The sequence below is a fragment of the Melozone crissalis genome, unplaced genomic scaffold (genome assembly GCF_028551555.1).
Source record: "Melozone crissalis strain CALT ecotype California unplaced genomic scaffold, PUWL_Pcris_2 ptg000068l_1, whole genome shotgun sequence".
NCBI lineage: Eukaryota > Metazoa > Chordata > Aves > Passeriformes > Passerellidae > Melozone > Melozone crissalis.
In genome coordinates, this window is record NW_026535846.1 from 11612866 (window position 1) to 11636924 (window position 24059).

At 40.7% G+C, this 24059-nt stretch overlaps 1 protein-coding gene across 1 annotated transcript in view; it reads right to left on the reverse strand.

The window, feature by feature from the left end:
* The window catches only part of COL4A5 (collagen type IV alpha 5 chain), a 42900-nt gene extending 23751 nt beyond the window's left edge, over positions 1-19149 (reverse strand). The window contains exons 1-24 of the mRNA XM_054289546.1: positions 19144-19149; positions 17910-17990; positions 16807-16869; positions 16253-16288; positions 16126-16167; positions 15927-16019; positions 13766-13819; positions 13605-13661; positions 11367-11411; positions 11213-11266; positions 10993-11034; positions 10397-10529; positions 9593-9766; positions 8661-8744; positions 7359-7451; positions 6701-6771; positions 6285-6476; positions 5672-5840; positions 4926-5018; positions 4736-4840; positions 4082-4179; positions 3674-3824; positions 2914-3027; positions 347-355 (exon numbers count right to left, since the gene is read on the reverse strand). Of these exons, the coding sequence (XP_054145521.1) occupies positions 347-355; positions 2914-3027; positions 3674-3824; positions 4082-4179; positions 4736-4840; positions 4926-5018; positions 5672-5840; positions 6285-6476; positions 6701-6771; positions 7359-7451; positions 8661-8744; positions 9593-9766; positions 10397-10529; positions 10993-11034; positions 11213-11266; positions 11367-11411; positions 13605-13661; positions 13766-13819; positions 15927-16019; positions 16126-16167; positions 16253-16288; positions 16807-16869; positions 17910-17990; positions 19144-19149 (2059 nt within the window). The remainder of the gene's footprint in view (positions 1-346; positions 356-2913; positions 3028-3673; positions 3825-4081; positions 4180-4735; positions 4841-4925; positions 5019-5671; positions 5841-6284; positions 6477-6700; positions 6772-7358; positions 7452-8660; positions 8745-9592; positions 9767-10396; positions 10530-10992; positions 11035-11212; positions 11267-11366; positions 11412-13604; positions 13662-13765; positions 13820-15926; positions 16020-16125; positions 16168-16252; positions 16289-16806; positions 16870-17909; positions 17991-19143) is intronic.
* Between the last annotated feature and the right edge of the window lie 4910 nt (positions 19150-24059).

The following is a 24059-nucleotide window of genomic DNA, read 5'->3' on the forward strand; positions in this document are numbered from 1 at the left end:
GTAGACTCATTTGTATTTTAAAATTAGGTATTCACATTCACATATGTCCATGAATTACTCAGTTTTCCTACATTCTAAGGTAACAGCAGCTGAATATTTTTGAAGGTTAGCAAAATTCTGCACTGCACTGTATTTTCCCTAAATGAAAAATAATAATTGTCAAGATATGCTTAAGATTGTTCAGTGCTAATGACCCTGAGCTCAAGGCAATGAAGGAAGCAGGTGGCTCATTTCCCTCCAGTGCACAGAGTCAGTGAAGATGCTCACTCTGAAAATGTAGCTGACCAAAAAGGAGAATTCATAAATCTCAAGTTAAGAAAAGGCTTTGGTAAAGAAACCACAGTACCTGGGGGACCTGAGGTTGAAAAGCCAACGAGTTAGAGCTCATCAGGAAGTTGAGACAGGTAGCAGTAAGCAGTTGTAATAGTCATTAAGTTAGGAAACAAAATAAAGCACATATGGATTAGAATAAAGACAAAAAAAATCTATCTAAAGTTACTGAAAACAGATCTAAATACAAAGAATTCAAAGCTAATGCAGCTAAGAGAAACCAGACTGCAGGGAAACTTGGAGATCATCTTCAAAGTGCATCCATCTCTGTATGCAGAAGTCACAAACATATTTTCAAATATTGATAGTACATTTTAATTTTCTTTTCCTGTCTCTGCTTGTCTAGTATTCTCTACAAAAGTGGGGAACAAGCTTTTTCTGCTATGTTTCTTACAAAAACTCTCATTTCTAGACACTGGCTTGGACTCCTTCTGAACACCAGAGTACCCCCTATCAATCAGCTTCTCATTGATTGGCCTCACACTCTGTTAAATCCCTCCAAACAGGGATTTTCAAAAGATGTTTCTTCATTATCACACAAAAAAAACTTCCAATATTTTCCCCCATTCTTTTAGTTCTATTATGTAAGCACCAATTGTTACATCACAGATGGTATACTGCATATTGCATGCCCTGGCACAGAGATAATTGACACCACCATGCCAAAACCTCATAAATAACTCCAAGGCAGCAGAATTCCAACTCTGTAATGGTGACCCCACTCTCAGCTGCAGGAACAAGTTTAGGAGTGATGTCATCATGTGTTCTTCACACTCTGAAAAGGTAGATTGAATTTTCTTGATGGCATAAGCTGTGGAATTGCATTTATTTAATTCTAAGTGTGTTCCACTCTGGCAGCAGCTTTAAACCCTCGTGTCATGTGCCTGGAGTGGCTATTTTGCACAGAAAAACAAACAGTACCAGATGATGGACAGGGGATACACATGCTCTGTATTCAAGGACTTTCTATCACCAAGTAGAAAAAAGAGAACATAATATATAGGACAAACTCCATACCTAGAATGGCAAAGATATTTTTTCAAATAGAAATTAATTCCAATCTAATTTCTGGTCTCAAAAAAGTAAGCACATCATAATTAGAAAAATGTAGACAACACAGTAAATTCTAAAGTAATTTGTTACATAGTCAAAAAAGGAAAAATCTTGACCTATTACAAACTACTTGAATAAATGGCGGTGCAGAGGAAGCAAATCCTGAACAGGGACTTCCAAGAATTTTCTAAATTACCTGAAAAACAGAGTCCCAGAACTTTACCCTAATGCTGCATAAAGGATCAGAATCAAAACAGCCTAGTAATACACATGAGGGATGGGAGAAGGGAATGTAAGACATTCTGCACAGAACAGAGACAGAGCAGTGCCAAGGGAAATAAAGATTTCTCAAGCAGGACCTTCCAGCATGCACCAGATTTCAGAGTCCCATGCTGTTAATAGCCACACTGATTAGTCAGTACAGACATGAAGAATGAAAATAGAGGCATTTCAAATCCATCAGCTCTAGTAATCATTGTGCATTTGTCAACATTGGTATTTTGCAGAATAAATTGGTGGTCACACAAAATCAAACTCTGGCTAGCAGCAGAGGAGATGTTACAGGAAGACAAAAGAACATGCATTGGATGAAACATTCAAACCCACACTGATCCACCCCCCCTAACCCTAAAATCAGGTCCTTGTGTTTCAGTTTAGCCTCCAGTGCAGCTCAGGATCCTACAGTCAGCACAGCCAGCCAGGCCCAGCACCCACTGCTGCACCAGGGAGCCCCTGTGTGCCTTGTCCCAACCCCTCCTGTGCCCTGCTCCCAGCACTGGGCACACCCCAGGCTGGCTGGTGCCCTGACCACATGTTCCTTGCCCCACTCAGGAAGAACAGATTGAAACCTGACCCACACTGTACATGCAAGCAGAATTCAAACTCCATGGGTCTGTTTACTCAAGTGCTTGTCCACCTTCAAGTTCAGCACTTTGCTGAATCTCAGCTCACAGTTCATAAAGACCTGAATATGACCAATCAATCCACGATCCATGGTCTTAGAGCTGGCCATGATTTTGTCAGCATGCATTGCAAACAATGACAAACCCAGTGCTGACACACAAGCACGTTCAAACAGTGTAGCTCACAGACATGCAACACAAACATTTTACAGGCATGGCAGAATGAAATATTTAATTTAATACTGGAACTGGATGTGTTTGGAAGGGCTTTGGTGCAAGGCATGCTGAGGACCACAGGAAGTGTTCTCACTGTGGTGACTGCCACATATTTGCAACATCAAGAGTTGGTGCACAGCAAGCCCATTGACTGAATGAAAGGAAAAGGAATTTCCCTGAACAAACTGAATAGAATGATGTACATGCATACACATGAACCCTTCTGTGTAGAGATTTAACAAGTTCATATCTTCATCAATCACCAGTCATTTTAGACAAAAGGCAACCAAACTCCCTTCAGAGACATAAACTTAATTCTCTCCATCTATCTGTGAGTTGGACCTTCAGCCCTTTGTGTCCCTGCTTATATATGCCAGAAATAACCTATGGGAACCATTTGTATAAGTTTTACCTGGGGGGCCAACAGGACCTGGAGGTCCTGGAGATCCAGGAGGACCTTGACCACCAATGCCAGGGATGCCTGGTGGGCCTGGAAGTCCTGGTGGTCCACTTGGTCCAGGGTCACCTAAAAGAACACTCTTGTTTAGTCAAACAGTGAACTAATTTCAGGGAAATTTGCTTTCATAGCAGAGTCCCTGCACATTCTACTTGAAATCTCATTCTTGCAAGCAAACCAACATTGATCTAACAGAGAAAAAAAACCACACTCCAGAGGCTATTTCCCAAGGCCAGAGGTTTGTCCTCACTCAACATGGACCTCATGAAGTTTTTGTTTCTAGGCTACACACACATATATTGCACTACCATCCACATCAAACTCAAAAAATGCTCCCCAGCAAACCAGGCATGCTGGGAAGGTCAGTACAGACCATGGTCAAGAGCAGAGGGAAATGAATTGCTAACTGTGCATGTGGAAGCACAGTGCATCTAAATGAAATTACTCTGTTGACAAAGTTTCACCCCATATAAACATTATTTGTCTTTAGAATACAGAGCTTCAGGTACTGACCCAAAGATTGAGATTTATTCCCTTAACTGCCTTTTGAGAACACATTCTTCCATTTACAAAGGTGTGTCTGCTTTGGAAAAACTGATTTAGAAGTAATGGCTCTAAAGTCAGCACTGCTTCTATTTAACTGCCACATGCCTCCCAGCACAGCTACATTTAAAAAAGTTCAATAGGGGAACAAAGCAGGGAGAGTTCTCAATACCTTTGGGCCCTGGGGTTCCATCAAATCCTGCCCGGCCTGGTAGACCAGGGTTTCCTGGGAAACCAGGATCACCTTTAGGTCCTTGAACTCCTTTTATGCCTGGGGGTCCTGGGGGCCCAGGTGGTCCTGGAACTCCAAATCCACGCTCTCCCTATAACAAATACATTTTAAAAAAGTAAAAGGTGATTTTCTAGGTTTAGCCTCTCCTAAGAATGTTAAAAGTAACAAAATTAAAAATGGCCACCATCTCAGAGTTCAATTTCTATTTTACTATCCTCACTCAAAATGTCAAGTAAAATATTTTACTTTGCCACCATCAAAAGCTGAGAACAAGAGGTGAAATCCTCCTCATCATGTTCCCAGTGACACAGAAAAACCTCTAAGGGAACTTTTATAGTAAACACAAACCTTCTCTCCTGGGAAACCAGGTGGTCCAGGAGGTCCATCCAGCCCAGGGCGACCTGGAGTTCCTGGAGCTCCGGGCGGGCCTGGAGTCCCTGGGAAACCTGCACATGACAGGAAGATTAGGGAGTAGAAAGGACACCAGAGAGCATTAGAACAACTCCTCCAGACATGCCTAAAACCCATGAAAAGAGGTTCTGTGCTAGCCCAAGCACTGAAGGGGTACCCATTCAGCTGAGAGAACTTCTGAGCGTTCAGTCTTTGCCACAAAGGGTCTCTGGGACTCTCTGAGTGGGCACTCCCTATGCTGTGAGCTTTTACAAAAATCACAAGCAGTTCACATTAGAAACAATACCATCTTGAGGCAGCACTAGGAGATCATTTATTGATTCAAGCTCATTTCCCAAAGTTTTACAAGTGTTATTGGTTTACTGAAAAATGTAAGCTACTGAGAAGGAGCAGGAGAGTGAACAGAGTAATAACAGCTCAGCAGTTTTTTCTCCTGGTATTTCTGAAACTGTTATAAAGATGTATAGCTTTAGGACAAATGTTTTTTAAAGGACTCTGGAGACAGAAGTCAACTCACTATTGAAAAGTGAAGAGAGCCCGTATGCCCCCTCTTCCAGCCAGTACAATACAGTAACAGGGCAGCAGACATACCCTTTGGGCCTGGTGGACCTGGAAGTCCAATGCCAGGAATACCTGGCTCTCCCTTTGCACCTGGGATGCCAGGTAAACCACGCTGACCTGGCTGACCAGGATCTCCTGGAAAAAGAACATCAACATAATTATATTCAGAATCAGAATAAAACGCTCTTGGAATCCCCTGGGTATCTAGCTGCTGCTTTACCTGGAAGACCTGGATCACCAATTCTTCCTGGAGGACCAGGGGGACCAGGAACTCCTGGTTCTGTAATAGTTTGGCCAGGGTCACCTTTTGGACCTAAAACCAAAAAGCAGAGATATGCATCACTCAGTAGGAGTTGTTTTTCTGTTTTTCTTTAAGCAGAAATAATGCCAATCCCATCCCAAGCTTACAGAGAACTCAGATATCAGCAATACTTTATTCAATAGGTTCTCTATCCCAGGCCTCACAAAGCACTTAGAGGCTCAGAAGCCCTGTTCAATGTTCAGACAGTTTTTCTGAACTGTTATTTTTTAATAGCTTCATCCTAGGTACCATCATGTGAATAGTATTTCCATAGCTGACACCAGCACAACTTGATTAGGATCTGTGTAGTTGACAAGAAAGTAACAAAAGCAAAGTTGTTCAAAGCAACCCCTTTTTTTCCCCCAACCTGTTTTAGCTGCAGTATAGCCAAGCATACAAAGGCAGTTACAGTGCATTTCCACTGCAATCAGTGGGGAAGGAGAGGCTTCCATGGAGGTCAGAGCAGAAGGTGAGGCATGTGCCTAAAGTGACATGGCAGAGATGCTGCCCTCCCTCTGGTTCTGTGAGGACCCTCAGTAAGGGAGCACACAAATAACAGGTCACACAAAGCCTCTAGGAAAAGCTAAAAAGCAGCATTATGTTCTGAGAAGGGACAAAGTTTGGCTTTGCAGCCCTTGCTCAACAGCACACAGAGACCAACTCACCTGGGACACCAGGAGGCCCTGGACGGCCAGATACACCTTGGATGCCCTTTTCACCAGGTGAGCCTTGTGGACCAAAACCAGGAGGTCCAGGAAGCCCTTTTTCACCAGGAAGACCTGGTATCCCTGGGTCACCTGGAATACCCATTTCTCCTTTGAATGCAACACTGCCCTGGAAATAGAAAGAGCATGATGGGAAAGATAATGTATTTACTATCTAAAGAGTAAAGTGTTTCAATGTTTCTGCTTTGAAACTCTCTGGCAGTTTCCATCCTTCCAGCTCTCATTAGCTGCCTAGACCTTGCTAACACAGTAGAGAGCAGGCCTAAACCTGGCTACTTAGTTCCTCCCAGTACATAGGTGAAACGTAGACAATGGCAGAAGGGACCCTCTGACACTGCCCAAGAGGAGCCTCAGCTTATTTCTAGAGCACTGGCAGATTCAGGAGGTACCTCAGTGTACCATCACTAGATTGGCATTTACTGAAGAGAATTCCTGCCTTATCACATACAGACAAAGTGCATTTGTGCCAGTTCTTTTATCTGCACTATGTCAAATGCATGCAGGACTTCCCAAAACACCCATCCAGTCAAAGACAGCCTGAAATGGCACTCACAGGTTCCCCCTTAGGGCCAGGCAAACCTGGCAGTCCATCTCGTCCAGGGGTGCCATCTATGCCAGGGAGACCTGGAGGTCCTGGGAAGCCAGGGTCTCCTTTGTCACCTTTCAATCTTGGAGAAGTCAGGACATCCCCTGGGTCACCTTTAGGACCAGGTCTACCAGGAGCACCTGGGGTGCCTGGGAAGCCCTGAGGGAGAAAAAAACAAAAAGAAAAAAAAAAAAAGAAGGTATTTTAGTTTTTCTTTCACTCCCTCTCTGAGTATGGAACACAGGATGAATCATGCATTCAGGATAGTTATGGACCAACAAATATGTATTAGACAATAAATTAAATCTATTGTTTACAGATCTACCTGTCATGCAAGACAAATGAGAGACTTTTCCCCACCAGAACATAATACCACCACTTACTGGTGGCCCTACAAGGCCAGTTAATCCAGGAAGCCCCTTTTCACCTTTTGGTCCAGGAAAACCAGGAGAGCCTGAGTAGTGCAGAAAAACGTAAAAGAAAAACATAAATCTGGAGAGGCTGCAATATCAAACATTATGTTTCATTGATAATAGCTTTAAAACTAGACAAAGTTTACAATTTTGGGGTTTTTTTGAAATCTTACTTTTATTTGAGTAGAAACATATTTGCAACTCTAGTTGAGCCAGTAGTGTCAAAAAAAAAAAAAAAAAAAAAAAAAAATCACACTTTTAAAAAGCTCCAGCTCCTCCATTATTCCAGGAATAGCAATAGAAGAAGTTGATTTTTCTCTCACAGTTAAATCTACAGCAGACCCTAAACCTTCAAAATGCAGAATGCTTGCAAGACTGCCTTGAACAGAGAAATATTTCTCAAAGACTAGATTTTCAAAGAATGAGTGTTTGTTTCACACATGCCCATCTTGTTTCTTTCCAGTTGTGCAAAACACAACATGCACCAACTCTGCACTGGAGCTGACAAATGCACATTTGAACTTGTACACGATACACAGATATATTGTGACCATTGTACCCAGACAACTCTGATAAAAAGTGCATTTATGGAACATATTAAGCAATCCAGTGAAGACTCCAGCCCTACCTGGACTACCAGGAGGTCCTGGTGGTCCCCTCTCCCCAGGAGGACCAGTTACTCCAGTTCCTATGCAGTTGAAGCATGTGTCTCCTCGGTCACCTAAAAAGATTTGCATTGAAAAAGTGTACTTGAGCATGAGGTTTTAGAAAATATTAAAAGAATTCAGCAAAACAACAACTGTTTTCTTGCTACTGATCTATAATGCAGGTCCAAAGTGACTACTTTAAAAAATTATTGCTTAAAATTAGAAGCCTCCCCCTCCCTGCAAGTTAAACTAAAGCTTTTTGGTGGCTAGGAATCAGACAACCAATATCAGATAAGATTAGAATGTAGTTATGACAGTGCAAAACAATTAAAACAAAAGCAGGGCTTTCAGAAATAGAAAATAAAACCATGGACTTTTTTTCTTTTCAGCAAAAGTGTCCCCTTTTAAAGTAGGTACTTGACACTTCTAACTACAACTATAAACCACATGTATCAAAATCCCAAACTTAAACTCCAAGAGTGCAAAATAAATATTGGGAATGTTTCATTGATTTGAAAATAGACTAAAAGTATTTAATGAGGGAAAAAAGATTTGTTTCAAGAAGCTTAGGAATTTCCTTCACATACAGACATATGTGACATTCATCAGTGAAATACGTGAGCATTTCATTTAGGTTAATTAGTTAATCTTTACAATCTCCATGACAAAAAATATTTTGCTTTCAAGTGAGTACAAAATTAAAGTGAGATGTCTAAAGTAATTTATGATGTCCATGGTTGGGCTAGGAAAAGATTCTCACTTACCTATATCAGCATCCTCATTGCAAGGTTGTCTTTTTGGAAACAAGGATATATATTAAATATGACTTTCTTTTGCTTAGCAAACAAACAAACTCACTGCAGACTGACCAGCTCAAATTAGGAGTCTTGTATTTATAACTTTAATGTTGTTTTCCATAAAAAATGTCAAATTTATTAATGAATAATATTAATGAATTTTGAAACAGACTTGGCCAGGGCTGTTACAAAGCACACAGTTTCCTTCTGCCTGGGAGATAATCATAAACCTCAGGTTCCATTTCACTTTATTCAAGATCATTATTGGTTACACCCTCAGCCACTCAGACTCCTGTGCTTTAATGTTAGGTGTTAAGGAGTATCCTACACTCAAAGCAAACAGCTTCCTTACACAGAGACATAAAACATCTGCACTCAACCCTACTGGAAAGGGGCACCATTAATCATTATTTAATGCAGCCTTTACATTTTTTACCAAGCTTCAAAAAAAGGAGAAAAATAGAAAATATAGCCATGACACTGCACCTTTTTGGCCTCGCTCCCCTGTAAAACCTTGTTGTCCTGGAATTCCTGGAGGACCTGGTGGCCCTTGCTCACATAACCCTTCACCTAAGGAGAATCAGGAGAGGTTTTATTATCTATTTGAATTAGACTGACAGCAGCACCAAATAGATGCATTCAGTACAAAAATGTATTTGTGTGGAGATTCTAATACACCCACCATAATCACAGACCAAACATTTCGGCAATTCAGACAGGACTGCTGGTGAAAACCCACACATGTAATTCAATCTCAAAAAGAAATAGTGATATTACACAACAATCTTCAATTCTTTACAACCTCAACCATCTCCCACTGCTTCCCACAGCCTACACACTTACATCTCTACACTTCATTCTGATGTTCAGCCTCCTATCATAAAAACATGCCTATGAATCATCATCAGAGCAAGGACACTTCAGATGCCAATGCCATCTAGACATGAAATTCTTTCCTGAACCATGTTAGCCACTCTCCACTACAGCTTTCCAGTTCTTATATTCCATCTGCCATTCCCTACTCTCCTTATACAAAAAAAAAGCTAAGTGCTTTCATCCAAAGTGTCCACTCCAAAGCTAATTTCACGTGGTCTACACACTAGAATATTTATGAAATGGAAGTGGAACTCTGTGAAAAGTTACACCTTTGACTCTCCTGCTATCACAGCTCTTAGTAGGGAAAAAATTCTGCACCTCTCCTTAAGCCTAAGGTTCTCCTACAGATGTCTTGATTTGCAAGGGGAGCAACTTGGAGAACCTATAGCAATAGAATCTCATGGGCTTCAGCTGCTGATAAACAACATCTTTGGAAGTGGAATTCAAAGAACCCAAACAAACAAACCACAGAAGCCCAAACCTAAGCAAATGTCAAAGCTGTTTAGTCTCTTCCACTTGCTGTTTATGTGATCATCACTTACCAGGAGCAACAGATGGTGCAGGTGGCCCTGGGGGACCTGGTGGTCCTGGCGGTCCTCGTGGTCCCTCAACTCCTGGTTGCCCAGGAATAGAAACCCCAGGTAAACCTGGATCCCCCTTCTGTCCTCTCTCACCAGGTAAGCCAGGTGGGCCAGGAGGTCCAACAGTAGTGATCCCTAAGACAGGAAGGACTTAGTTCCTTGCTAGCTTAATGGTTTACATCACATTTTTGTAAGGATGACAATGATACATATTTCACATTTTTGGAAATGTTTGTTTGAAAAATTGACCTGAGACTCAACAACTAAGTTTATGATTAGAAAAAAATCCCACAAAACAAACAAAAAACAGGACTAATGAAAGAATTCTTGATGACAAAAACCCCCATATAGAAGTTGTATCATTAGAATCACTATGTTCCTCTCTGTGCATGTATAATGCACATACAGGTGTCACTGCTCACTCCCACTGTAGACTCAGATCATCTCCTACCAGACATGTAGTACACAACACTCTCTCTGTGTAATGCAATGGACAACATATATTAATTATAGATGAGTGATATGAGATAGATTATCCCTAGAAGCATTAAGCTGGTATCTGATTAGCATCCTCAGTTCACCACAGCAAGGGCAATGAATGCTCAGAATTCCTCACATTATCCCCAGAAGTTCAAGACTACCCCTCAAGCTCAAAGGTTGTTCTAAATCTTCTGCCTTCTGTTAAAAGGATTGTGTAAAGGCTGTGAAGCCAAATACCCAATCACATGTTTGTGATTTCATTTCATTTAAAGCTTGCCCTCCTACCTGGAGATCCTGGCAAGCCAGGTGGGCCTGGCCTGCCAGAGAATCCACGGTCCCCTTTGGCTCCTGGAAGTCCTGGCAATCCTTTGCTACCTTTTGGTCCCACTGTTGCATCAATGCCTGGTCTTGGAACAACCTGAAAATGTTATATGCTCTTGTAAAGCTAATTGCCAAGAAAAGAGTCATTGGAATCATAAAGAGATGTGAGGGAGGGAAAGTTCAACATACTTTGAACCTTATGCCAATGACAGGATGCTTTCCCCACTCCACTGAATTACCAGGGAAAATTCCAGTAAAGAGCACTCCCCAATAGGAAGCTGTTTGCCTGCCAAGCCAACATAGTTACAACAGGCTTCAGTGAGGCTGACTCAGTCCTGCTGGTCTGAGGTTATAGTCTAGCCTGTGTTTGTGACCCAGCAAATCCCAGAGCACAGAACTGATCTTGAAAGAAGGAAACCATTGTTCCTGTTAGTGTATGTATGAAAAATTTTCTGGTGCTCTTGGTGTTGTACCCAGAGATAGGACTCTCAGTCAGCCAAGAACTACAGCAAAACAACACTGTCAAGCAAATGCAATAAAATAAGGGATCAGCAACTTACAATTCCAGGAGGACCAGGGGGACCCATGTCACCTTTTTCACCCTACCAATGAAATTAAGAGCATTTCTGATACAGTGCAGCACTACATAAACAAGCTATGGCAAATATTTCTCAACACTGTAATAGCAAAGGCAATGCAATTACTACTCAGGCAGAAATTAACTAAGTGATGGCAAATTTTCCACCTATTACAGGAATATTGACAAAAATCCTGGCATACCTTTTCACCATCTCTTCCTGGAGCACCATTTATTCCAGGCCCACCAGGTAAACCCTTCAAGAAAAGGGAAATATAATCACACTCAGATCTTCTCCATATCAAAAGAAAAGCTTATAAAGAGTTTGTTTGGATTAAAAACACATGAATTACTCACATCCCTACCAGGCTGACCAGGTTCTCCATCTTTGCCAGGCTTTCCCTTCAAAGACAAATATGCATTGAAATAAAATGCTTCAGTAGTAAAGAATTCTTATGGAAATTATGTTACTTGTTTCCTGTTTTTCAATAAACCAAACTCCATCCAGAATGCAGTCCTTGGAACAACACAAAGACATCAACCATAACCAATGGCATTACCTAAACTGAGGTTTCCTTTTTGAAAACCAGAGCACAAAGGCATGACAGTCTCAGAGTGATGCTGGGTGAATACAGCAAAAAATGATCTCCAGTTAACTACTGCTGATTCATTGTGCTTACTACTCCTTTTATTTTAGCAATAGAGAAGCTCTTTATTTGGAAAACAGATCCTAAATCCCTAAATAGTGGAACACCATATTTAATTAGTAAATTAGTATAATGTGACCAGAGAAACTAAATAAAACTTGGTGTTTGACTTTTAACTCTCCTTTAAATCAACATGACTTTCTCATTAGTATCAATGAAAATACAAGATGAAGTTCTGCTCAAAGAAGTGACTTCTAGAAGGCATGTTCTTGCTGAACAGATTTGTCATTGCTGCAATAAAAGCAGGGCAAGCTCCACTTTATTCCAGATGATTCACTGGGCAGAGAAACGGCACTTTATTATCAGAGTCACAGAAGCCATGTCTGGGGGCACCTGCTGGAACAGAACTAGAGCAGGTGATTGAGCTTCTCCTAGTGAACCTTCCTCAGTGCCAAGATCAGCTCTCAGTCATTGAGAAACTGATAATAATACCTCACAGATTTAGTGAATCAGAGTATAATGTGATTTGTGAAGTTTGTTTTCACTAGTGACGAGTTCTAACTCTCAAAACTGAGGTTTTAAGATTTCCTGTGAATGTGCAGAACTATCTATTTGAAGATGAAGACTGACATTTTTATGAGTATATCTGAAATGGCTTTGACCTCACAGAATCATATAGAGCCCTAAAATGCAACTTTAAAGTAACTTACCAGCAAAATTGCACTTCAAGTATGCAACATACCCAGATTCAGAGTAATAAAACCAAACAAAAATATTGGTAAACAAGGTTTTGGCAAAAGGCATCTGACATATCCCCTCAGGACTTTTATCCCTTCAGATCTTTGCAAATTTATGTGGTTCCCATTTACTTTTGCAGAGAGAAGCAACAATTCAAAGCCCACTCAATATATAATGAGACTTGTGGTTTGGTAAATCTGCTTTTTGTGTTCTTTAAAAGAGACAAATCAAAGCCCTTCTGTAAATCTCAGCAACTATGAAGGATTTTATCTGCAGTACCAAACATTCTTTTCCACTGTATTTATTTCCTATGGAAATTGGAAAACCTACTACCAGCACGTTTCTAAAGTGTTTATATATTGTCCAATTAACCAGAGCAGAACTTGTGCCTCGAATTTCAAAGGCACTTTGTTGATAAAACAATGCATTCAGAAGCTGTGGAAGTGAAGATACTGAATGTTTTGAGCTGGTTACAGCCTATCTTTTCTTTGCTGGTCTAGCCCATATTATTTTTATCCTATTTCCTAGCACTTCTATGATCTTCAGCTTTTCTGAGCTGTGATATCCAAGTACATTTAAATTCTAGGATTGATTTGAGTCTGATCAGGAACAAAGTAACTCTTGCTATCCCTAGGAAAAGCTACACTGACTTGTGCCCTCCCCAGATAGCACATAAATTGAGGCAGTCTCTTGGGAAGTGACAAACTGACTACTTTTGGTCTTAACAGTACTCAGAGACTTGGTTTTGTGATTCACCTCACAAGCAAACCCACCAAGAATGAGTTTACCTGGACCAGCTTATATATATATATCTATACACACACACACCAATCTCATGCTGCTTGGCAACCCAGTACAGGGCAAACTGAATGAAGACCCTTCCTAAAAGGAAACAGAAAACTGCTGCTTCAGACAAGCAGTCCAGCAACTTTGAAGGTTTTCACATACTATCCAGATAACATAATGTAAACTATTTTCTCCTGCCCCCTACACTAAGATCTACATGCAGATAGCTATCAGAAAGCACAGAGTGTCACAGCTAGAAGCACTGTCATGACCCCTGTGTGTCATCTGCGAGTTGCCAGGTTACAAGGAGAAAAAAAAGTCTCTTACCCATAAGCTGATGGCCCCACCTGAATTCAACATTTGCTTAATTGTCAAAGATAACACTGAATGGAAAGATAAATGTTTGGTTAAACAGACTACTTACTCTTTTGCCTGGTTCTCCTTGCTCACCTTTTTCACCTTTCACACCACCGGGAAGACCCTGGACACACAAACGTCATCTTAAACTCAGCCCACAAGCCAGAGTGGAATGAAGTTACAGTTCTGATACAGATGCAACAAAATAGAACTAAGAGTTCTACTCACAGGAGGGCCTGGAGGCCCAGGAAGTCCTGGTGGGCCTGGATCACCTGGAATACCCTGTCAAGCACGGTCAGAGAAAAAGAGAATTAAAGCTTCCATCACTCCCTAGCAGCTTAGTTGACTTTTTTCTTAAATAGAATATTTTTGCTGTCATTTAGATTCCAAGTTACAAAGGATCATATTTATTCTTTGTGTGGAATTTCAAGTGAATCTATAAATTTTATTAACTGCTCATCCTGTTTATTTAGATGATTCACTCCACTAAAAACACAGCTGCCTCTTGCAGCTGGCTTGGTGGCCTGCAGGTGCTATCCAATAGTAAAGAGAAGAAAGGAAAAAAGGAAGAAAGAAAAAACAAATGCCAAATCCTGCTGAAATTATAGGAGCAACAGTCATTAGATGACTGATAATTGCTGAAATTGAGAGGCCATCAGGATCAAAGTGTGTTTGTCAGAAAAGTATCACAGGATCATTGTGTTAACAAGTTCTCATTTCTATTTTGTCTTATTACACCTTTTCACCATTAACCTGAAGAACAGTTACAGGTTACTGAATCCACAAAAAGTTTCTGAGCATTTTCCATTATTTTCTTGGAGCCATCCCAGACTCAAGCCCATCTACACACTTGATTTTAGTCAGAGACCATAGTGAAGGCACATATAAAAATTCCACATGCATTTCACGAAAAAATCACTGCAATGTTGACATTTTTTACTGATTGTGCACTACCAAGCATAAATTTTGCTGAAATAAAAACCAATTTGCAAACTTGGAAATCATTATAAATGTTGGTCAAAGGCAACGCACTTAGAATGTTTATAATTCTTAGTGCTTTAAAAGGAATGTAGGTAGAATGCTTTTACTTTGTGCATTTACATAAATTAGTGCCAGTATAATTAGTCCTTCAGAGGTCCCTAATGACAGAAGCAAATTACTCTGACCCCAATAAAATCAGATTAATTTTTGCTTCAACAGTGTGGTCAAAATGTTACTTTGTGTTTTCTTAGAATTATAAAGACACACAATGCTGCTCTTTACTCTCTGTCCTATGACCAGTTACAGACAAAACCAGAGACCTTCCTAGGATGACTGTGCACTGCAAGTGTACAGCAGCACATAGTTCTATTTCATGCCTTAGTGGTGCTTAATGCTCTTCTGAAAGGAAAAGTAACAAATGGTTTTGATCAAGATGAAAGGCAGAACTGCCCTACACCCTGCTCAAATAAAATACTGCTGCGTCCCAAACCTTTCTTCTCTGACATCTCCCAAGATAAGAAGATGAAAAGGAAGGAATTGACCCAAACACCAATGGAAGAAACTAATAAAGTTCAGTTACTACAGTGACATTTGCAAAACAGTCAGAGCACAAAAATCATCACTCAACACTTTCCTCAAAGTATCTACCTCAACTCTTCTATTGCCCTTCCATTGGGTGGTATTTGAGAACATCACGAAAACTTCAAGGAAAATGTGACATCCAGGCACCCATGACCCTGCTGGTTTTGCTCAGACTGTCTATGGCACCCAGAATTAAACAGTACTGCAGAATGCTCCCCAGTGAAGAAGAAAGACCAAAAAAGTGTAATAACTTTAAAAATGCTAACTCTCCCAATGACCTTCTGACATTTTGGGTAGAGAGGGATCCATACAAATCACACCAGTATTTTGAGCTTACTTGCAACAATATGATTGATATTTACTTTTGAGATGCCAGAAACAGGGAAAGCACTTTATTCAGACCACAGGGAATAAAGATCTTGGGGCATCACTAACAAAAAAAGAAGAAATTGAATTAAAATTTTTGAAAGACTTCTTCACAATGGATGACACAGCTGGTTAATTAGTGGGAATCTGAATCCCCAGACTGCTTTGAAAATTGCAATTCTGGGTGTTCCAAAGAATGGGAGTATTTTAACTGCTTTTAATGTTACTGTGAACTGCTTTTATAGAGTTTTAGAATAGTTATTTTACTAAGAGAAGTAAAAACTAATGTGACTGGCATGATTTCTATTAAAGAAAAAGTACTCAGGCCTGGAATATTCAGTACTCTGAGGAAAAAATAGAACCTCTGCAATAAGCAGGATGTGAGCATATATGAACCAAACCAACAGAGGCTGCAGATTGATCACATGCTCACCACAGATGGTTGTAGTGTCCCACTCACCTGATCTCCTTTCTGAAACTCAATGTCATTGGGTCTTTTCTGTTCTCCAATTTGTCCTGGTGGCCCTGGAGGTCCCTGAAGACCTTGTTCACCCTAATGTGTAGGAAGATGCAGCTTATTACAGGCAATACAAGCAAAAATGGCAAGAACAAGTATTTCGAAGTAATAAGTAAAAATATCATTATGATCACCTACTCACTTTTTCACCTTTGGGTCCTTGGAAATTCAAACCCATATTACCCTGCAAAAAGTATAACTCATCAGCCCTTAGAAGTCACAAACAAAAAGAGAAAGAAAACAGCCCATCAATATGACAAAGACAGTACCTTGGGTCCTGGCAGCCCTGGTGGACCAGGAGGTCCCTATTGAAAAAGGAAACAAAAAACCAAGTTACTTAAAACCAGTTTACAAAACCCTGTAGAAAAAAAAAACCCAACAATGTTGTAGCTTTGATTCCTGTGAATTATCTCCATGCTGACAAGGCACCTTGCCTGCCTTTGAAAACTCATGCTATTCAACATCACAAATATGTAAGAAACTTCCCTTAGGTGAGACCATAAAATGAAATTAAACAGTCAGGTATTAAAACATCATAGTCTAAATAAGCTAAATCTTGTCTCATGTTTTACATTAAGAAGCTTGCACAATGATTCAGCACAACTTAAAGCAAAGAGATTTCTGGGAACAGGCTGTTTCAGAAGCGTGTTATTTAAGATGCACAGTAACAGCTCCAGGCTGAACTGAATGCAAGCTTGCTGCTGTCCTCACCAAGTCCTGACTACCATGATCTCTGCACTTCATTGACTGCCGCTGAGAACCTGAAATGAAGCAGTAACTGTCCTATTTAAGGCTTAATGAACAACAGGTTAAAGAAGCTTACCGTCAAACCTGGGGGCCCTGGAGGGCCAACTGGACCTGGTATTCCCACGGAGCCAGGGGGGCCCTGTTGAGGAAGGGGAAGAGGCCATGAGAGGCACCTTTTTTATGAAAAAGAACCCAGTGAGAGCTTTAAGTTCAAATAACCCCAACAGCTGGCATCCCATACATATCAAATCAATGTAGCTACCACTACCCTACCAATCTGTCCTTGGGGAAAGGCCTAAATGAGTGTACATCATGTTAGGAGAGTTCTGCGCTTAACATCAATGCATCTCTTTGGCTCAGATAAGAGAATGCTTTTTGGTTTGTTTTCAACTACTTTTGCACTTTCTTTCTCTTCATGCACTGAGAGAGAACAACAAAACACTTTGTATTTGTGATTCCTCCCAGCCAGAAAGAGACAATAGGGAAGCACAGATCAGAGGAGCAGAAATGCTAACAGGCTAACAGGCTCAGTCTGGTCACCGAATGGCATGGGGCTTGCCTCTCTGTCCCAGGAAATGGGGGCCTGGCTCCTGCCCAGCTCAGACCGATAGACTCATTTTCGGCTCCCCTTGTTCTTGCACTAAAGCAATGAATGGCTCAGTGGGGAAGCACAGGGCCTGGAGTCACTAGCTGTTTTCACAGAGCACTGCTGGGAGAGCAGAAACACTGCTCAGGAGGTGCAACATGAGGAGAACAGCTGAGGCATTACCCTCTCCTTCCCACCATCCAAAACAGCAGCTACAGCCAGAAAGCCAGATGGGACCGACTCAGGGTAAAGAAGGGAAGGAACTCCAGAAATGATACAAATGATGTCTAGGAAGGGGGAAGAGGCAGGAAAAGCAGAGAAGCAAAGCAGTAACTGAGTATTGCTGTCTGCTAGATACCACCTTCCTGACCAGGGGACCTTTCTGGCTTCTGTGGGTCACCCTATTAAGAGCAATATGCAATCACACACTTTCCCTCAAGCCATAAATCAGAGGTACATTAAATGTGAGCCCTGCACCTCCAAAAATACATATGAATCCCCAAGCATCAAGTTGCCAATTTTCCTGTAATAAGAGTACTTTTCATGTTATCTTTTTGGCAGAACACAGCCTAATAACACTTCATGCAACTTACAGGTATCCCTGGAAGACCTGGAAATCCTGGGTCACCTTTCTGTCCTGGCAGCAAGGATGTAATTATTTCACCTGCTTCACCCTAGAAAAATACAGTTGACTTTATTAACAATACATTTTACAATTCCTTACAACCATTTTGGCTCCAAAGGGCACAGAGTGGCCCCTAAGACTCTAAGCTATGCTACACCCTAGCAGTAAACTTTCATATAAGCACTAGATTCTCCAAGAATAGTTCTGTTTAGGAGAGATGAAGACTCTAAACAGCTAAACTAACAACTATTAAAAGATTTAATTTGTACAAAGATAGCAGCATTGATTTAAATTCCAAAAGATTAGGGGATTGAAACACCAATTCTTCACAAAAGAAACATTCCAGCTTCACGTGAAAGCAGTGGACAGGACACAACAGAAAAAAGGCTCATTCAGCTTTTTCCAATGTCCCAGCCCATGACATTAGTGCTGAGTGTGCTGTTACAACAATTATGCTTTGTGGTCCATATTGAAGTAGTTTCTTATTGATTTCAGGGAATATCTTTGTTTTGAAAGTATATGTTCTAATGAGATTATCCTTTAATATCTTGAAAACAACTGGGAAAAGGAGCTAAGAAAGATAATTCAGCTTTGAAGTCCAAATTTTCCAGTACCAGTGTTATGCTGTCCTCTCAGGACATGTCTAACAGTGTAATTCTGTGGGTCAAGTTTCCTCCTAAATAGACCTCAAGCATGGGCCAAAACTGATGCTTTGGCCCATGCTTGATTGGTCAAAGGTACAACAAAACTCAAAAAATAAAAGGTTCAACATCAGATCAAGAGACTCTAAATTAGGAGAAAATGCCATCTCTGTAACATGTAGAATGCAAAAAGACATTTTCAAAAGAAAAAAAGATGTTGTACTATTCTTGTTACTGGGTATTTTAGGTCACTATTGTTTAGTCTTTAGGAGTGTTTTGAGTATGCACAGGCAGACTTATGGCGCATTTGGGTATTTGTAGGCATTCTGTTAACTTGATGCCTCAACACTGACCCTTCACAGGCCCAAGGGAACAGCTTCAGGAAACACTCTGCTACTTCTTGAGCTACTGACCCAAACAAAGCCACTGCAGAATTTCCAGTTAGCTGCACTGGAGTGGCCTGGACACAGTCTTGCATGAAACAAGCAGGTTACTCATGGCAGATCCCACTGCACATCCATGTCTGGTAAGTACCTGGATGTGAGAGTACAGCACACTCACCTTCATACCTGGCAGCCCAGGGGGTCCCTTTGTTTAAAAGAAACACAAAAAAAAATTGAGATCAATAGAAATAAATCAATGGTATGTTGTTTGCAAACCACTAATCAGATCTACACCATGAGGCAAACATTAAAGACAGAAACTTATAACAACATATGGAAAAGGGGAAAATAAAATTTTAATGAACTTCAGAATCAAATGGAGAAATTAGAGAACTTTCATAGAGAATGTTGAGCATTAGAAGGATTATATTTACCTTTCTTAGCAATTTGTTTCTATGTTGCCTCCTGTTATCCATCCTGTCTACTACATCTGTTTGTACTTTGGTTCTGACAGTCACTTGGCTGTATCCTTGTGCTTTATACATAAAACACCCTACCCTTTATCTTTTTGCTGACCTATTAATCACCAGTAATACTCTTCAGATATACAAGATCTTCTTCTCTGACACATATGCATGTATTTGTATTTTTCTGCAGGTGGTAAAGCATCTCAGCATGTGAGAATTCAAAGTGGTTTTTAAGCTTTACCACAGCATGCCGCAGAAAAACTCACTTTCATTGGACATTTAAAATGCTCTGATTAAATATTAAAAATAAAATTCTATCTATTAAAAGAAAAACTGCAAAAAGAGACTGATATTTATCTTATTTTTCACAGTAGAAGTCTTTCAGTGGATTATAAGATTGGGTAATCTTTTACTTACAGGAGGCCCTTGTAAACCAGGAAAACCTGGACTGCCTGGGAATCCACGCTCTCCCTTAGGGATGAAGAAAATGATTAGCCAACACCAAACCAAAACATAACAAAACCAGATAAACAAATTCTGATTCAAAAGTCTAGTTTGTTAGTTTATGACTCCAGAATAGAAAATTCTATTGGAACAAGATAGAATAATCACTTAGTTAATTCACACAATGGATGGAAACAAATTTCCACAGTCAGGTGTTTCTGCATACTTCCAGGCAAAGCACTACACTACAGAGATGGAAAACTCACAGAATGCTACAGAAAATCAACTCCTCCTCTGGGAAAATCCCAACATGGAGCTAAGCAGCACATCAGAATGAAATTTCTCCCTCCAATATAAACACTGAATCAGTATTTTCAATATAATATTAAAAATTAATAATTAAAAAGTCTCACTGTTAAGTAATGAGTTTTTCTTGGTAGCATGAGTCTACTACAATGATGAGACACAGCATCTGAGGTAATTATCAGACACCTCTCAGCTGCAACTTATACAAGTGAGGATTAGAACCTGGAGTTTAACTACAATGGCTGCAGAGCACACAGTGTGGTGTCTTGGTGCTGGCAATTTCTGGCAAAGCTTATGCTTTAAGTACCAGATCATGACCCCTACTCTCAATGAATTATCTTGGAATTACCTTCACAACTCAGTAACAGCAAGTACTGTTGCACACAACAGTCTAAATTCATTTGGTACAGCCAGGAGAACAAGAGCTTTTTACTATATTATTGTTGCATTAAGATTTTTTAATGAATTCCACCTTTGTTCCATTGCATCCTGGGATACCCTGAGGTCCTGGTGGCCCATCTTGTCCTGGCAATCCCTTCAAAGTAGAAAAGGGAAAGAAGAGTTAAGAGTACAAGATGCTTTTCTGGGCTTGAAAGACAAAAGGGAACAGATTTGTGTCTACAGAGCCCATTGCTACTCACAGGAAGTCCTGGTGTTCCTGGAAAGCCGGGAAGCCCTGGCGGTCCCTAGAAGGAAATTAACCATGTGTTTGAAATAGTACCGTATGAATGGGTGTGCAAAAGGATTTACCAAGATGTCATTAAATATAATTTATTTGTGCAGATATAAGTAAAGACAGACAAACATCCAAATCACCTCTACAAAAAAAAGAATGCCATGCTTACATGGCATTCAAAGTCCTTACCAATCTTTCAGGGAAATAGCCATAAAAACATAGAAAAGACAATGCAAAATTACTGAAGTAAGAGATTATGGATATGAAGAGAAAATAAATAAACACTTGTGGTGTAAAAAATGGATGCAGCCCAATGAAGTCAGATGTATCAATTATTACCAGCTGAGGCATCTGACAGAAAAAGCAAAGGCACAAAATCTAAAGGACTTCCAGACAAGTCCACCTTTCCTGTATGGACTGTATACCTACTGCCTCTACTTCAGAATACACTGAAACGAAAGTACTGGCACTTGCTTGGGTCCTGTATTGTAAAGCAAATCAAATGAGTATTGGGGCTGCTCTCCCTAAACAGTTCATGAAATGCAAACAATATGTAAGATAGTACTGCTCATGCAATCTTGCATATTATAAAAAGCAGTACAATCTCTTCTGGTGAGTAGATGACTTCAGATTTAAGTGAATTTTTTTTTCTTGTCAATCACCACTTCTGTTAGGACCCACCCAATGCCTGTTGGTTTTTATCATTATTCCAACATATCACGCTAACACTGCGTCCATACTCACTCTGATTCCTTTCGGTCCAATAGGCCCTGGAAGACCATCATCACCCTAAAAGACAACAACAGAAACAAACAAGATCCCACATTCAAGCTGCAGTTTGTGTTTCTATCAAATTAATCAGTAAGCCTTAACTTTCTCCTACATGTTCACAGTAAGTGGGCTAAAAGTTATAGTAGTTGTCATTTCCTGAGTCAAAGGGCTCAAAATGATTTTAACTTAAAGTATTTGTTCCAGCTGACTAACCATGCCTTAGAGGAAAGTTTTCCTAGAGGCCACGGTGCTGTCAGGTCCCTGACACTGAGGGTCAGCCCTGCCATGGAGCATCCTCCAGCGGCCCCTTGTGGGCAGAGCAGGGCGGCCACGATTCAACACGGGTCGGAGTGTACCAGTATTACCTTGCATCGAGATCATCACCGAATCACAATGCAGAACTCTGCATCGAAATCTTAAGACAATGCGTTAAAGGAATAAAAGTGTAGCAAAGTTTCTAGTCCAAGACCTCTGGGCTGTTTCACTCTTGTTATATCTAATCAACCTTCTCTTTCAGTGTATACCTCCTCTATTTTTTTCTTATCACCTGCCTATTTTTTCCTTTGCTTCTTTTTTATGTACTTCTGTTAGGTTTATACTATGAGCATTCATAAAAGAAATGGCAGATCCTGGCTATCGTTATGTATGTTAAAGGTAAATATATTCAGAATTATATATGCTGAATTACACCATCTGAGTTAAGGATGCAATCCAGTAGTAAATAGAAGTAACTGGAAGCCCTCCAGGGAAAGCCAGGAGCATTCCTCAGCTCTCTGCACATGGGTTCAATGAGGCCCTCACTTGCATCACCCCACCCAAACCCAGCCCAGGAATCCCATCCCAGGAATGCCACCAGGTGCAAACAACAGTTTACCTACATGGTGGGAGCCCCAGGGCAGCTGAGAGCAAAACTCTGCTCTTATCAGTAAACTCAGCCAAGCCGGGATCTCCTTAGTGCAAGGACTAACAAAGCTGCATCACAGCACCTGCCAAACCTGTTCTCTGTCCCTCCTGGGCAGCACCTAGTGAAAGGCAGTGCTGCCAAGCACCTGTGCAGGTGAAGAACTGCATAGGAAACTCAGAGCAATCTTTTTCCACTGGCCGACTATTCAAACTAATCAACCAAAAAACCTGTTATATCCTAACAGCTGAAGATTTTACCTATTAAACCAATGATAATCAGGAGTTCTGGAATTGCTTAGGATCAGCACTACAATTAAGCTAACACTGCCCAGTACCTTCATACCATTCAAGTGAATTGGGACTTACCTTTGAGCCTCTTGGACCAGGTGGTCCTTCTGGTCCTGGAAATCCAGGCAAACCTGGCTGTCCTTCCAAGCCTGGGAATCCTCTTTCACCCTACAAAAAGAATAGGTGGTGGTGGAGGTGAAATAGGACATAAACAAAATATATTATAGAAAAATTTAGAACACACATTATCTTTCTGCTTTTCTGTAGGAAGTTATCACACTGACAAATTAACAGTGAATGAACATCTCAACTGCTTAACTAAAGAAATTCCTGAACACAGACAGATTTACCTTTAATTACAGCACTCAAACTGATTTCATAGGTTTACAAGTTTCCATAGGGTGTTCTGCCCTGCAAACCCAATACAAGTACTTCTGAATGCTGTAGAGCTGGTCTGAAAAGTGGAGGAGTGTTACCAGGATCTGAAAGGGTTAGTGTATCCCTGAAGGAGAGAAAATGAGGAATTCGGGAGTGCCAGATAAAGAGAACATTAGGCAAAACCAGATTTTGAAGCAAGCTCTGGCATGAACTGTGCTTGCACACTGAAAAAAACACACCAGTGTACAAGAGGCATGTCAGATGTGTGAGGGGCAAGCCAGGCTAGAGTGCTTCCTAATCTGAACCTGGTCACTCTTCTTCACGCTTTTGTTACAGCAAGCAGCACCTACAAATGGTTGCTAGAACAGACTTCTAGCAGAGGGTTGGCCTTGTGTGTCATTTGAGGCTGAAGAACTCTTGTCTCAAATGCAACTATGCCAAGGTCTCCACTCCAAACAGTCATGGAATAGGGAAGCCAAGGCCTTCAAAGAAAGAGAAAAAACATGTCAAACAGCTAAGAGGAACAGAGGAGGCAACAAGAGATGCTAGTGAACTGTAGTATTGAAACTGAAATGAGTATTTTCCAAGCCCCCTTTGAAAGTGAGCAGCAAAAAGGAGAGCATTGCATGAGGAAACTGTTGCCAGGGCAACTCCTGTGGAGTTTGCCAGCAAATTACTCCCAAAAGCAAACAGAGTATTTGAAGGACTATGACTGGGGGCAGCTGAGGGAGTACATCAGACACATCCTAAGGGAACTTACATCAAAGTTAAAATAATTACAGTGGAAATAGCTGCACTATAATCCCTATTTTTGATTTAAAAATTGGTTAAAGAAATGTGAGCAAATTTTGTGGGAAGAGA